This window comes from Carettochelys insculpta, chromosome 12 (assembly GCF_033958435.1).
Source record: "Carettochelys insculpta isolate YL-2023 chromosome 12, ASM3395843v1, whole genome shotgun sequence".
Taxonomy (NCBI): Eukaryota; Metazoa; Chordata; order Testudines; family Carettochelyidae; genus Carettochelys; species Carettochelys insculpta.
In genome coordinates, this window is record NC_134148.1 from 3,066,955 (window position 1) to 3,081,227 (window position 14,273).

General features: G+C 64.8%; 1 protein-coding gene across 5 annotated transcripts in view; it reads left to right on the top strand.

The window, feature by feature from the left end:
- Positions 1-7,752, top strand: part of AP3B2 (adaptor related protein complex 3 subunit beta 2) — a 45,572-nt gene extending 37,820 nt beyond the window's left edge. For all 5 annotated transcript variants that reach the window (XM_075006630.1, XM_075006631.1, XM_075006632.1 and 2 more), the window contains 6 exons: positions 1,764-1,870; positions 2,258-2,489; positions 2,916-3,000; positions 3,713-3,810; positions 6,822-6,960; positions 7,364-7,752. In XM_075006630.1, the coding sequence (XP_074862731.1) occupies positions 1,764-1,870; positions 2,258-2,489; positions 2,916-3,000; positions 3,713-3,810; positions 6,822-6,960; positions 7,364-7,514 (812 nt within the window). In that variant the 3' untranslated portion in view covers positions 7,515-7,752. The remainder of the gene's footprint in view (positions 1-1,763; positions 1,871-2,257; positions 2,490-2,915; positions 3,001-3,712; positions 3,811-6,821; positions 6,961-7,363) is intronic.
- Positions 7,753-14,273: the final 6,521 nt, after the last annotated feature.

Sequence of the window (14,273 nt, forward strand, 5' to 3'; positions counted from 1 at the left end):
CTAACGACCCTGCCCTGCCTCGTGAAGTGCTTCGAGTTCTGTGGCTGGAGAGTGCTGCTGTAGGGCCAAGGGTTAGTGGTGTTATTACGCATGGGGGAACAGGCAGCAGAACCTGCCGATGGTTGCACGTAAGTTTGGGGGGGCAGGCAGGAACCCAGGAGTCCTGGTGCCTTGATCCAGCCACTAGAACCATAGAATCATAGACTCGCAGGGCTGGAGGGGGCCTCAGGAGGTCACTGAGTCCAGCCCCCGGCCCCAGGCAGGACCAGTCCCCACTAAGTCTTCCCAGCCAGGACCTTGTCCAGCCGGGACTTAAAAGCCTCTAGGGAGGGAGATTCCACTAGACCACACTCTCTTCCACAGTCACAGATAGGACCCAGGAGTTCTGACGCCCTGTCGCTCTCTAACCACTAGACTCTGCAGCCGCACAATCTACTGGTGCTCCCTGGGTTGGGATTGGCCTCCTGTGAAAGTACCTTATTTATGCCTCCTTGCCCTGGCGCGCATCACTGCCTGCTGATTGGTCCTTTTAGCTGCATGATCTGTCCATGGTGCTGAGCGAGCCTGGCAAGCTGCGAATGCTGGGGCCGCCTACGTGCTCTGGTGCCGAGGGTTTGCCCAGCCCTCTGCAGAGGGGAGGAGAATCACTCCGTGTCTCGTGTTCTCGGCGCTCAGGCTGGGTTTGTTCCTGGATGTCCGGGGAGGGCGTGGAGAGCGGCCCATGGGAAGTCTGACCAATAAACTAAAGAGACTCCTCCAGGGCAGGTGTAGGGCTCAGGGTCCGTGCCCCCAGCACCCAGCGCGCCCTGGCTGCAGGATGACAGTCTGATCTGTGCAAATGCTGGCAAAAATCATTTTGGATTTTAATTTAATCTAACTCAGTCAAAAAACGACCTTTTTTTTTTACATCTCGGGGGGCTGCTGTGTTAGTCTGCAGCTGCAGAAACAACGAGGAGTCCTGTGGCACCTTACAGACTGACAGATTTAAACCCCAAAGCTTATGCCCAAATAAATCTGTGACTCACTAAGGGACCACAGGATGCCTTGGTGCTGTGGGGTTTTTTGATATATTTGGGTTGCTGCTAATTGAAATGTCTGTGTTTTTAAAAAAAAAAAAAAAAATGCAGTTGCCAGAAAGTGGCCGATGAAGTTGTTGAGGTTTATCACAAAACCCCTTAAAGTTTTTGATGGAAACTGATATTTTTGGCCTGGTTTTGTCAGCAAAAAACACCTTTTCTGGCCAAAAATTGTTGCAGTGGAAAGTTTCCAGCCAGTTGGAACTCTCACTCCCTTTGCTTGTCTCTGGCTGTGAGTCTTGCAAATGGGAAGGAATTTTTCCCCAGTCCTCCCCGGGAGCCTCCGGGCTGCACTGCCTAGTGGGTGGCAGTGTTCCCTGTAAGGTGGGCGCTTGGGCGGCTGCCCAGGGTGGAGTCAGGTGCTGCCCAGCTGTTGAGCAGAGTGCCCACAGCCGGCAGCATGTTTCTACTAGAGGTGCACATCATGTATTCTGCACCTGAATCGGAAGCCGGGTCCCACGCTGCGTTGCCGGGTGACCCTGGACAAGTCTGCTCTCACCCAGCCTCGGTTTCCCCAAAGCCCAACCCAGTGTAGCAGAAGCAGACAGGTGGGGGAGGGGAGGGCATCACAGCTTCGTTCTCTCATTAGCACTGGGAGTAGCCGGGGAGGGACGGTATCAGCTGCAGCCTGGGGGCTTGGGACCCTCCTGTCCATCACCGGTTTATTAACCTTCCGTTCCCTCCCAGTCACCCCTGCTCCGCCCCAGCCAGCCTCCTCCCCGGCCGTCGTCTCCACCAGCCTGGTGACCGACCTGGAGGGACTCACGCTGACCGACACCTCGCTGGCTCCTACTGTGAGTGATCCGGGGACCGTCCTGTCACCAGTGGGCCCCCCCTCCATTACGCTGCGGGAGGCCCGGCTGTATGCTGGCTGCTGGCCCGGAAGGTGGCAGTGGGACCCCGCTGCTCTGCTTCCTGCTGTGGGCTCCCCGGCTGCGCCCCACTCCGGCGGGCAGGGAGTTCTTGATGGGCCCGTCAGGAGAATGAGGCCACCCAAAGCAGCCATCACCTGGTGCCCCAGGGGAAGGACTCGCAGCCCAGCCCAGCCACCAGGCGTCTGTGGGTAGCGATGGAGCTGGGGGAAAGGATTCGGTCCCTGCCCCGCCGAGGAGCAGGGGGCTCGGCCCGTCGCTGCCTCTCCCCCTGCATGGGCCAACCGCCCTTCTCCCTCCCCCGGCCAGGTGCTCAGCCCCGTGTTCAGCACAGTGAAGACCCACGAGCTGCTGCACCGCATGGCAGGGGAGGGGCTGGCGGTGGAGTACTGCTTCAGCCGGCAGCCCTTCCCCCCTGACCCCCGCATGGTGGCCGTGCAGATCCACTTCTCCAACAACACGGAGTCGGAGGTGAAGAGCCTGCGGGTCAGCGAGCCCAAGCTGCTGTCCGGGATGCGGATCCAGGAGTTCCAGGAGATCGGTAAAGCCCCCGGCCCTGGGCTGGGCTCTCCCAGGCTGATGCGGGGGACACTCCTGCAACAAGCCAGTCAGGGGGGGCCTGGCTTTGCAGCCATGGGAGGACATCTGGGGCCCCTCCCTGTGCCCGGGCCAACCGGTGCCTCCCAATGCTCTGTGCTGCTGTGGGGTGGCCCCGCTTGGGGGCAGGGCAGAGAAAACACCCCGCAAAGATTCCTGGGTGGGGGACAGCCGTGGGCCCCTCTGCCCACAAGCGCAGCAGCTGCTGTCTCCTCGGGGTGGGGCGGGGCTGGGTAGGGGGCAGCGGTGGTCCTGTCTGCACCCCAGTGGCGAGGGCCTGGCCCGAGGCGTAGGTGCCGCGGGAGCTGGCGGAGGCTGGGATTCCTGCGGGCTGCCTGTCTGCAGTTACCCGCCGGCCCTGTGCTTCCAGAGTCCTTGGCGCCTGGCGACGCTGCCACCGTCATCATGGGTATCGACTTCTGCGACTCCACCCAGGCGGCCAACTTCCAACTGTGGTGAGTCCTTCCCAGCCCACGGGCACAGGCCGGAGTTACTCCTCTGGGTGTGGCTGCGGGACCTCGGCACTGCCCCGGGAGGCCAGCTGCTTGGCCCCAGAGGCGGCCCACCACCCCAGGGACCCCGGCAGGCCCTGCCCCCTTCCTCTCAGAGGGCTGGCAGTTCCCAAGCCTCCGGCGCTCCAATGCCAGGCGTTGCCCCTGCGTCACTGCACCGTGGCGCTGCTTCAGCCTGAGGGGCTCCCAGAGGCCAGCCCTCCTTGTTCCTGGCCGACTCCCCCACCACAGGGATTTGCCCCACGGCACAGCTCGGCAGCCCCCCTTCAAAGAGAAATAGGGCAGCAGTGGGCCGGGGCAGGCTGGGGCTTGTCACACGGCACCGCCTGGGGCTGAGCTGGGGGGCTGCCCCGCTGCCTGTGACAAGTGCTTAGGAACAGGGCATCAGGGCCCCGCCCCCCCGGGGCGTCGGTGTTTGCCAAAGGCAGATGAGTTCCCTCCTCCTCCTGGCCAGAGAGCAGCAAGGGCCAGGTGGCCGCCAGCGTCCCGGTCTGTTTCCGCCCTCCCCTGTCCCCATGCTGGGGCAGCGGCGCCTCCCCCCAGGCAGGGCTCCGGAGCGCTCCCTGGGCCTGGCGGGAAGGGCGGAGCTTGGTGGAGATTGACACTTGGTCAGCAGGGCTGGTCCGTCTCACTGCGCTCCCTCTGCCCCCCCCAGCACCCACTCGCGCCAGTTCTACGTCTCCATCCAGCCGCCCGTGGGGGAGCTCATGGCCCCCGTGTTCATGAGCGAGAACGAGTTCAGGAAGGAGCAAGGTGAGTGCTGAGCCCGGAGCCCGCCAGCCCCTCCCGCCCTGCCCGCCCCTGCAGAGAGCTCGCCAGCCCCGCGCCCGGCCTTAGGATCCGTCCCTCCTCGCTGGCTCACCCGGCCACGTCCTCGCTACTGGCCTGGGCGCCTCCCTGGTGATGAGGCTCCTGCCCGGCACGTGGGCATCGCTGCTCCTCCGGGAGAGCACAGTGGGGCTGTCTGGCCTGTGCCCGCGCGAGCCTGCCCCTGGGAATCAGCTGCAGATCCCCCCGGTCAGCAGGGGAGCCCAGAGCAGCTGGGCACGTCCCAGAGGAGCAGTTCGGCCATCTCAGCCGTGCCCCCAGCGACGCCCCACCCTGCCCTGCCCTGCCCTGGCAGCCCCCAGTGGTGCCCGGGGGAGATGGGTTCATCCTCCTGCAGGCCATTGTGTGCGCCACTACACTGGGGTCTCCCCTGTGGGCCGCTGCCTGGGAGCGGCTGGGGAAACGGGGTCCTAGCCCAGACAGAACCTAGGCCCCAGCCTGGCCCAGGGGCAGCTGCCAGAGCCCCAGGCCTGCCCTCGCCTTCCCCCGGGTGCCCCTGGCAGCCAAGCCAGGTCCTGGGGTGCAGGGCGTGTCTCCCAGGCGCAGGGCTCGAGGCGTCGCTGGTGCCCCCGGCTGCTGGCCTGCTGCGCTCGAGCAGGGGGCTGCTTCACCAGATCCCGTCGAGCGCAGAGTCCCCACTCTTCAGGGCCCGTGCGGGGCCCAGCCAATAGGAGCTGAGCCCAGTCGGGTACAGAGACTCCCGCCAGGCAGGGCACTGGCAGCCCCTCCCAACAAGGGCTCCCGCTGCAGGTCAGAGCTCTGGAAACCCCGGAGCCCCACGGGGGAGGGACGAGCCCGGCCCTGGGGCCGTGGGACTGGCCTGCAGGCAAGGGGTGCCCAGCAAGGCCCCCCACCTCGCCCTGCCCCAAGGGCCTGGGGCTGGAGCCGCCTTCCACAGTCCCAGGGCTGTTTGCTCTCAGTGGGAGCTGGGCGCCTCACCTGACCCCACAGCCCAGGCGGGTGGGGTCCCCTCCTCCCAGGCCAGCTCGTGCCTTCCTCACACACTGGGGGCGGGGGGGACAGCTGGCCTGGGACAGCCTCCCAGTGACGTTCAGCCTATCCTCCGGCCCTGGCCCCCAGCCCGTCTCCCCATCTCCCCCGGCCCTGCGGGTGCCGGACTCTCCTGGGGCCTCCTGCAATTCTCCCCTCCCCGGGCACCGCACCAGAGTACGCGGTCACAGCTCTGCCTCGGCCTGACCCCGGCACGGGTACAAACGGCACCACGTCCTCCCCGCCCCGCCCCGCCCTTCCTCCAGGGCCAGGCCCCGGCACTCCTCCGGCGCTGGGCCCACCCCTGGCCGGGGCGCTGGGAGACCTCTGAGGAGCAGCCCTGAGCCGGGTGCCGGGTGGCTGCTCCCAAGGTGCGTGCTGGCTCTCGGAGCGCGTGCGGGCGCGTGCGTGTTCACAGCGAGGATGCTCCCGGGCTGCCGGGCACCCACTGTGGGGAGGGGTCTGCCGGCCCCCTGGGAAGGAAGCTGTCACCACCCTCTTCTCAGCTCCTGGGGTGCGGGGGGTCAGTTCTCAGCCCTCTTAGGGCCCCAGGCCTTGGGAGGAATTGGGAGGAGCTCCCAGGTGACTCCCCCCAGCGCTCTGCAGCCCACCTGGGGCCTGTCCCCTTGATGTAGATGAGTGCGTAGCAATAGCCTGTGAGCCTTCTTGTGGCGCTCGCTGCGTGGCGCGCTCGGGCCCGGCTGGAGCGGTGGGGTGCGTCCCTAAGGCCAGCGCGTGTGCAGCTGGGTCCTCACATGCCGGCAGAGCCCGTGGCTGGAAGAGTTGGGTCTGAGCTGGTCCCTGACACCGGTGGGTTACCCACATGCTCCAGCGCGCCCCACCTTGGCTGTCCTGGGGGCTCAAGGCATAAGCCACCTTTTCCCCAGGCCTCGGGCTCGGGTGGAATCTTCCCTGGATCCGCAGGGCCTCCTGCCAGCGCAAGAGCCGTTACCTCTGGTTGTGAACTACCAAAACAATCGCGCCCAGTAATGCCAACGGGCTCTTCTTGGGGGCCAGTCGCCAGCAGATCGCCCAGGGCTCCTGCTTCTGCAGGGGGTGATTGGCAGCCGTCAGGCCTGGCTGCTGTAACCTGGTGTGTCCCTACCATAACCACCCACTTTGCAGTAGCCGCTATCAATCAGAACTTTGCACCAGGCGGAGCCATGGGGGGGACAATTCTTCAGCCAGTCCTCCCCACCCCCAGCTGCTGTAAATCTTGCAAAATTAGCACTGCAGCAGCCAGAAACAAAGAACCAGACGGAGACCTTACAGATAAACGGGGTGAAGTAGGGCCCATAAAGGCAAAACAATAGGAGTGGTGCTGTCCTAAAGGCCAGGGCTGATAAGTGGTTCCTTGCCACTCCCAATGCTATCAGTTTTCTTCAACCCCCTGAAGCTCTGGTTCTTCCCGTGGTGTTGGTGGGGGCTGTTAGGACAGGATCTCCTTCTGAACAGCCGGCTGGTCCTCTGGTTCGGTGCGAAGTGAGGGTGAGATTCTCTCCGGCTTCCGTCCTGGCTGGCCTGGGAGAAGGCTCTGAACCTCCCCGCTTCACCCTGCGAGTGAGGGGCGGGGGCCAGCCCTGTCACTGACCCCTCTCGTTTTTTCCATCCGTGTGTGGAAAGAATTTGATGTGCACCGAGGCATGCGTGGCTGGGCACCCCCAGCAGAAACAGGCTGCTGGCTGGGGGCGCTCTGCTAATCAGCTGGGGGAACGTGATTCTCTCCGGGGCGGAGGATTGCACAAAGGTGCCCTCTGCGCCCGGTGGTTTTGGTCCTCGCTGCCAAAGGCCCAGCCCTGCCTCCGCCAGCTGCTGCTGCTCAGGCAGCCTGGCCGTGCCGTTGGATTCAGGGAAGCGCCTGTTTCGGGGCACTGGTCACGTCCATCCTTGAAAGGGGATTAGCCCCGGGCAGCTCCGCCCCAGGCTGATCCCCGTCCCCTGTCCAGGCAAGCTGACGGGAATGAGTGAGATTACGGAGAAGCTGCCGCTGCCGGAGACGTGCCAGAGCGACCACTCGATCATCCAGCGAGTGACGGCGGTGGCGAACGTCAGCCGCGTGCCCTGCGGCGCGGACAACGAGTACAGGTGTGGGGTCCCAGTCTGCGCATGGCGCCTGCCTGCTGGAGCCACAGGGCTGCCCTGGCAGCCGCGGCTGGAGCAGGTCCCCTCCTTGTGAGCTGGCCGCCCTAGCGGGGTTACAGTCGGCCCCCACTGGGAAATGGGCAGGTGCTGGCTGGGGCAGGGCCATTTCCGACTCACTGTCCCTGGCAGTGCAGCCCAGGGAGCTGCTGGGTCCCCCCAGCCCAGACCGCTGCCGGGGAGAGGTCTGCTCACGCCTGCCCCGTCCAGTGCCCCGGGGCAAGAGGGATGGCCCGGGCCCTCGTGCGCGGCAGGGGCTGTTGTGGCCTCCTGCGCTGGTGCCGCCCTGGAGACGGGTCCGGCTGACGGCCTCAGGCAGCGCCTTCACCCCCTGCTTTCCCCTGGGCAGGTTCGCTGCCAAGACGGTGACCAGCGGGAGCCTCGTGCTCATCACCTTGGAGCGGAAGGAGGGAGCCAGGGCCCACCTGACCGTCAACAGCGAGAAGATGGTGATTGGCACCATGCTGGTGCAGGACATTACCCAGGCCTTGGCACAGTGACCCGAGGGGGCTGCCTCTCCCCAGCCCCCCCACCATCCAGCCCTCTCCCCCGCCTTCCCTTGCCGTGGCTCAGCTCCTCCTTCTCCATTGGCCAGCAGCCGTGAGAGACGGGCCTGCTGCTCCTGCCCCTTGCCACAGCCTGGGCACCGGGCTGGTGGCCCCCTGCAGGGCTGGGGGCGAGGGCGAGGAGCAGACGGAGGCTGCAGAGCTTGGGGGGTGGGGTGGATACCTAGGCAGCAGTCACTGGAGGGTGAGCCCTGCTGCTGCCCTGGCGGCGTGGCCGTGGCATCACTCTGTGCCCGTCTCGCTGTTGCTGTATTTATTATGACCAGGCCCCTCAATACAGTCCCTTAGAGTGGCCCCGCTGCCCGGCTCTGCTTTGTGTCTGAATCCCTGGGCAGTGCCTGGAGCCGGGGGGCAGCCCAGGCCCCTGCCCTAGCCAGGCCCAGCAGCCAGCAGGGCGGGGCTGTCCCCTCTCCACACTGCTGGCCGTGGGAGCAGCAGGGGCTGAGCCACCCTGGGCTCCCCCAGCTGCAGAACCCAGCACGGGGAGGCCCACCGCGGGAGAGACGCCGTACCACCCCGCTCAGAGCCCTTCAGCACAGCAGGAGAGGGACGGGATGGGGAGCCCCCCTCTGCCACCTGCCCTGGGCTCCCAGCGCCTCGTATGTGAGCTCGGGGCAGAGGCAGGGAGGGGGCAGCCAGCCCTCGATCAGCACTCCCCACGGGCAGCGTCCTGGAATTGCAGCCGCGGCACTGGGGGCGCCGCTGCTCCAAGGAGGTGATAGCATCCCAGCGGCTCCCGGAGCAAGGCCCCCTGCTGCTCTCTGCTCTGCTCGGAAGAGCCCTGCCCTGGCCTTGGCGTGGCCCTGTCCCCCTGCCTGGGCAGCCGTCAGCCCCGCTGTAGTGGGGAAATGGGGCCCTGGCCCTGCAGCGCTCAGGGCCTGGGCTGCGGAGAGCCCTTGCGTTCAGCAGGCTGCCAGCCCTCTACTCTACAAAACCAGCCCCCATGTCCTGTCCTTGTGCACCCCCCCGCACAGTCCCCAGGCCGTCCCTCGCTGTGTATTCCCACTAGGCTGGGGTGCGGCTGCAGGGCCGAGCACCGGGGCAGGCCCAGGGTTGTGCTCGCCGGCTGCGGCAGCTGCCAGCGCCACTTGGGTTGTGTGAGGGGCCACAGCACCTCAGTCCCCCGTCCTGGGATGTTTGTCACTGTTGTGATCCAGAGGCGGCCCCAGGTGCTGCTCTGAAGGGCTGCCAGGGTAACCAGGTGCTGGGGAGCCTGGCAGCATTCCCGCGCTCCAGTCTGGGGAAAGGTGACCGCCACGCCCAGGCAGCAAGGGAGTAGCTACCCTGAGGGAGGCTGCCCGCCCCGCCAGGAGGGCTGCACCCAGCTGCAAGGAGAAGCGTGCTGGGCTGTGGGACTCCGGCACAGCAGGCCGCCTGCAGCCCTGCTCCGCGTTAAGCCCCGCGGCAGGAAGGAACCAGAGCCCTCGGGTGGCAGCTAGCCCAGCGTGCGGGGGGCTGGGCACGCGGCAGGGAGAAAGGCAGAGGGCTGTGCTGTGCCCCTGGGGGTGCTCACGCCGGCCCACCCTCAGCGTTGCCTTCGGTCTCTTCCAGGCGCGTGCGGGGTTAAGTTGGGTGTGCCCGAGCTGCGTGCGGAGACGCACCCGGCTGGGTGGCCGCGCACCGGAGCCCAGCTCGCCCTCCCACAGGAGCCAGCCCCGGAGCGGGTGGCTTTGCGAAGCCAGTTCCCTGGGCCACCAGCACGGCCCCGTGACCCGCAGCCAGGCCGAGACGGGCTGGGAGCGTTTTGTTTCAAGAACCTGGTTAGTTCCTGGTGTACATGGGGCTCCTGGCAAGGGGCTCAGCTCCCCCCACCAGAGCACCACAGACCCCGCCCAGCCTGGCCCCCAGCTTACGCTCGTTCCTGGTCCAGTAATGCCAAGCAGCCCCCGCTGTGAGCAGGGTCCTACGCACCCCCGGGCCCCGGCTGGGCCTGCCCCGTGCAGCAGCTGCTCGGCTGGAGGCCGGGTTCATATCCCGGCGTCACACAGGGGAGACTGAGGCCCGGTGTGATTGTGACTGTCCTCAGAGCGCACAGGTGCCAAGTCGGGAGCAGAGCAGGGCCCTGATCCCACCTGGCCCAAGCGGCAGCCGGGAGCTGCCCGCCTGCCTGCCTTGAAGAGCTGCTGCTGCCACAGGCACCCAGAGCAACGGGGCCGCGTTCCAGGGGGGCTGATCTGTTATGGCTGGGGGGATGTTACTCTCTCGGGGCCTCGTATCAGCGGGCCGCTAGCCTGGCCTAGGCTGGTAGGCTGCTGGGGCACATGCACGCTGAGCCCAGAGCTCAGTCCTGCACGGACGGGGTCTCTCCTTCGGAGCCTTAAGAACTGCCCAGCTTGGGGTTTTACCTCCGAAACCTCAAGCCCGGCCCTGGCTGAGCGGGAGCACCTCGATGGGCTGTGGGTTGGGGCCCCTTCACCCCCCAGGAACGTAAGGTAAGTGCATTCCGTAACCAACCCCCCGGCTTCCCCTGCACGGCCACGGCCCCGGTGTTACAGATACCACAAAGGGGGGGGGATGCAAGCAGCCCCCTTTCTTGTGTAACGTTCCACGGTGCTAAGGACCAGTCTGCTGCCAGCCAGCCACCAAAACGCCAACCTCTGAGTTACACGTTAGCATTATCCAACCGGTTTAGTTAAACCGCTGCCGGCAGGTGTGGCCGTCCTGATTCTCTTGGAGAGGGGCCAGCGCTGGTCAACTTTTCCTCTCTTGCTAGGCCACGGAACTGAATCCAAAATAAACCTTGACATGTGAGCAGCCACACGCCCTTTGGCACCGGTTCAGCTAAGTCACCTTAAAGCTGTGGAAGTTGGGCCTCTGTGTGTGGGCAGAGCCTGTTGGTTTCATCTCCTGCCTTATCGGGCAAGTCCTTGGGTGACCTGGGGACCGATGTTGAACCGAGTGGGCTATTGCGATTGGTATGTAAAATGGTTAACATTGAGCAGGACCCAAACGAAAGGCGTCCGCATGCACAGACGTTCACCGAAACAACAACCGGCTTTCGTTACCCCTCACTTCCAGTGGGGGGTAGCCCCTGCCCTGGTTATCGCCATGAAAGCGTGGGTGTGGTCAGGCCTGAAATGGGCCTGGGATTTAACCAGCGACAGAGACGGGCCTTGGTCGCTCTGGCCTGCCTCCAGGAGCGGAGAGGCGCTGCAGCCAGCTCCCCCCACGTGACTCTTCGATAGAGCTGGAGCAGGCCCCACAAGTGGGCCAGGGAAGGGCTGGGAGCAGCGTTCTCCCTAATTTTTGCAATCCAGGTGCAGAATAAATTTTATTTGCCCCAAGGCCTGTGTGGATGTGCTCCACCGCTAGGGCCATGGGCCGCCAGCTGTGGGCACTCTGCCCATCCACCGGGCAGCACCTGAATCTCTCCTAGGCGGCCACCAAGTGCTCAGCTTCCGGGGACAGGGTGGCGGGGAGGGGCTGCTGCCTCCCACACTGGCAGACACTAGGAGAGGTATTGCCTATGTAATTTTCCAAAATGCAAGAAGGGCGTTGGCGCAGGTTAACGCCTGGAGGTTGCGCGCTGGGCGAGGAAGACAGCTGTCTGCCAAGGAGCTCGGCAAAGCAAGGCCTGGAGCAGGCGTGGAATCTCTCTGGCACCCCCCACCCCCTGCTCTAGCCCTGTGCCTGCTGTGGCACCCCCCCCATGCCTTGTCCCAGGCCCCACCTCTGAGCCCGCACCCCCAGCTGAAGCACTCCTGCTCCCTGCACCCAACCCCCTGCCCCAGCTCAGGGAGGAGGGGCAGCAGGGCAGGGGCAAGGTGAATGGTTCTGGGCCAGTAAAAGTTTGCCAGCTGCAGTGCTGGCTCTGCTGCTCTGTCCAGTCCTACCCATTCCTGGCACCTCCCCAAACAGGGCCCTGGGCTCTCCCGCCTGAGCACGTCCTCCAGGCGCGCTGGCGGCGAGGTCTGACCTGGCCCCTTTGGCAATGCCCCGCTGCTGCTTGGCCAGTCCTCAGCCCTGTCTGCCTCCGAATCCCCCACCCAGCCCTGGGCTGTGCCAGGCCCCCGCGTGAGCGCAGGCCTGCGGGGCACTGCTGACTGCCCAGCTGGCGACGGACACCCCCAGGGATGCAGAGCTGCTCTCTGCGTGCACACCCCTCCAGCTGCTTGGAGAGGCGCTTGGCCAGCTGGTGGGGTGGGGGCATCTCCCCAAGGCGTGCTGCTGGCGGGACGCACCCTGGCCGGCGGGTGGAGCCCTGGTGCGCGCCTCTGGATGCTGGGGAGAGCGGCTCCAGGTGCACAGGAAAGGACCCGTTCCGCCCTGGGCGGGGAAAGAGGGGAGGCAACAGTGGCTACGTCTTCCCAGGAGCGTCACAGTGCAGCTCTTGAGCTGGGGGCATGCTGAAGCCTTTTCCCTGGCGCTAATCCTTCACTGGGCAGAGCCCAAGCTGCTCCTTGCCCACCTGAGGCTGAGTCGCAGCTGTAACGCGAGACAAGGAGCAGGGCGCTGGGCCAGCAGCCGTGTTCCCGTGGCCAGTGCCTGCCCCCAGCTCAGGGCAGAGACACCAGCGCGCGATGGGGCAGCCCGGGCCGGCGAAAACACCGGTGCTGGGCTGGAGCCCGTGTCAGTACAGCCAATGCCCCAGGGTGAGGCTGTGCCCGGCCCGGGGGCCCTAGCCTGTTTGTGAGGGCTGGGACTGGGCAGTGGGAGGCGTCGCTGCTCCACTCGGTCCCTCTGCGGTGCCTGGCAGCGGCCATGCTCGGCAGCCAGGCTATGGCTGGCTGGACCTGACCTTTGCTCTGCCCCCGCAAGCCCTTCTGCTGAGCCTGGCTGCAGATGGGAGCAGGGTTTGGCCCGACCCCCGCTAGGAGCCCGTCTCCAGCCGCAGCAGAGACGTGGGCTGAGAACTGCCTGGGGGCCCCTGAGCCTCAGGGCAGCACCTCTACCCCATGCCCCATCTCACCTGATTCCCTCTCCAGCGGCCTGCGGCCAGTGCTCCCACCCGTTCCGGGGGCCGGAGAGCAGCCTCGCAACGGGCCAGGCAGCAGAAGGTGCAGCTCCATCACTGTCCTCACAGGGAGCCAGGCCTCCTGCTGGGGAGCATCTTCACAGAGCCAGGGCTCGTGGGGGGCCGTGGTGGAGGGGCACAAAGCCACACATGGGTACAACGTTCTCAGGACGTGGCCTAGGATCCCTGGGAGCTCTGGACATCCCTACTACAGCAGGGAGGGGATGCTCAGCCCTGACACTCACAGGCTTTGGGTCAGGAGACGGGGGGTGTCTCCAGCTCCAGCCACTAGTCTTAGTAGCCTTGGACAGGTCCTAGCCTTGTGCCATGCCTTAGTTTCCTCAGACATACAATAACAAAACCTCGAGTGGTGGAGAACACGAGATGTAGTTCATTGGTGTGTGGGACCAGGCTATCATTGGACACAGACCTATGATTTATGTATGGTCTGAAATGCCCAGCATAAAAGCTGCATAAAAGCCTGGACTGTACGGCTGGCCATGGTAATATCAGCCTCACACATTCCTACACTGCCTTTCAGCAGAAACGGCTGCACAAACAGGCAAGCCCGTCAGGCTCTGGCCACTGGGGACTCACCCACCTGGATACGGTTGCACAGCAGGGCCATGGCCGGGGCGCAGAGAGACCATTATCTCCCCATGCGCTGGGGACAGAGTGCGCAAGCTCGGCTTTGTCCACCTCACCCAGCCTCTTCTGCACAGGGCTGGAGACAGAGAGCTCATCGAGGAGGGAGCAGATGCTAGGCTGGGGGCATTCCTCCCAGTCACCTCCCCAAGTGGTAGCCCCTCCCTGCAGCTGCGAAGGGGTTCCCACAGCAGTCCCCGTGAGCTGAGCGCTCGGGAGAGAGTCAGGTGCCACCCGGCTGATTAGCAGAGCGCCCACAGCCGGCAGCGCATTTCTGTTGGTGGTGCGCGGTGGCACGTGCCTCGGTGCACATAACAAAGTTTATTCTGCCCATGCATTAAAAAATTTAGAGGGACCAGTGTTTCCCATCCCACGCCCAGGGCCAGCCCCATGTCACTGAGTTTATGAGACTTCAGTAGCTGCCAGCACCGAGTAGCAGGTGCCAGCAGAACACCGAGAACGAGGGGTTACAAGGCAACGTGTCTTCCCATTGCTTTGCTACCCTCGGTTCTTACACTCCCTCCCGCCTTCCTGCAGCAGCTCTTTCTCCTTGCTCTGGCGTAAGCTGTGGGGAGGTGCCTCTCCCCAGTGACTTCTGTGGGTTGGACCATGCTGGAGTGGCCTCGTTAGAGAGAATTCCCCTCCCAGGCCTCTCTCTTCTCTTGGCGGCCGTTGACATGGCAGCAGACAGGCGCTGCCCCCCCAAAGATGCGCCTTGTAAATGCTGCACTAGTTCCCCAGTGCCCCTGGGGTGCATTTCCTGAGGCAGCGCCAGCGACTGCTTGCTAACAGAGGGGAGCTTTCACATCTGACAACCTTGATAGGAGAAACTAGCCATGCATTCTGCCGCTGAGTTCCTGGGCGTCCTGTGCTGCCTCCTGCCTGGGCAAAGGAGCAGCCGCTCCGTCTCCCTCTGCCTCCCTGCTTTGTGAAACCACAGGCCTTAGCACAGGCTTTGCCCACGAAAAACAGCTACCGGCAATTCCAGGCCTTGCAGTAGCAGAATCAAGCAGCGATGGAGATGGGCTGGGGCCTCGTTCACCCAGCTGCCTCGGCACAGTCGCAAAAAGCACAAGGGGAGTTATTAGAAACAG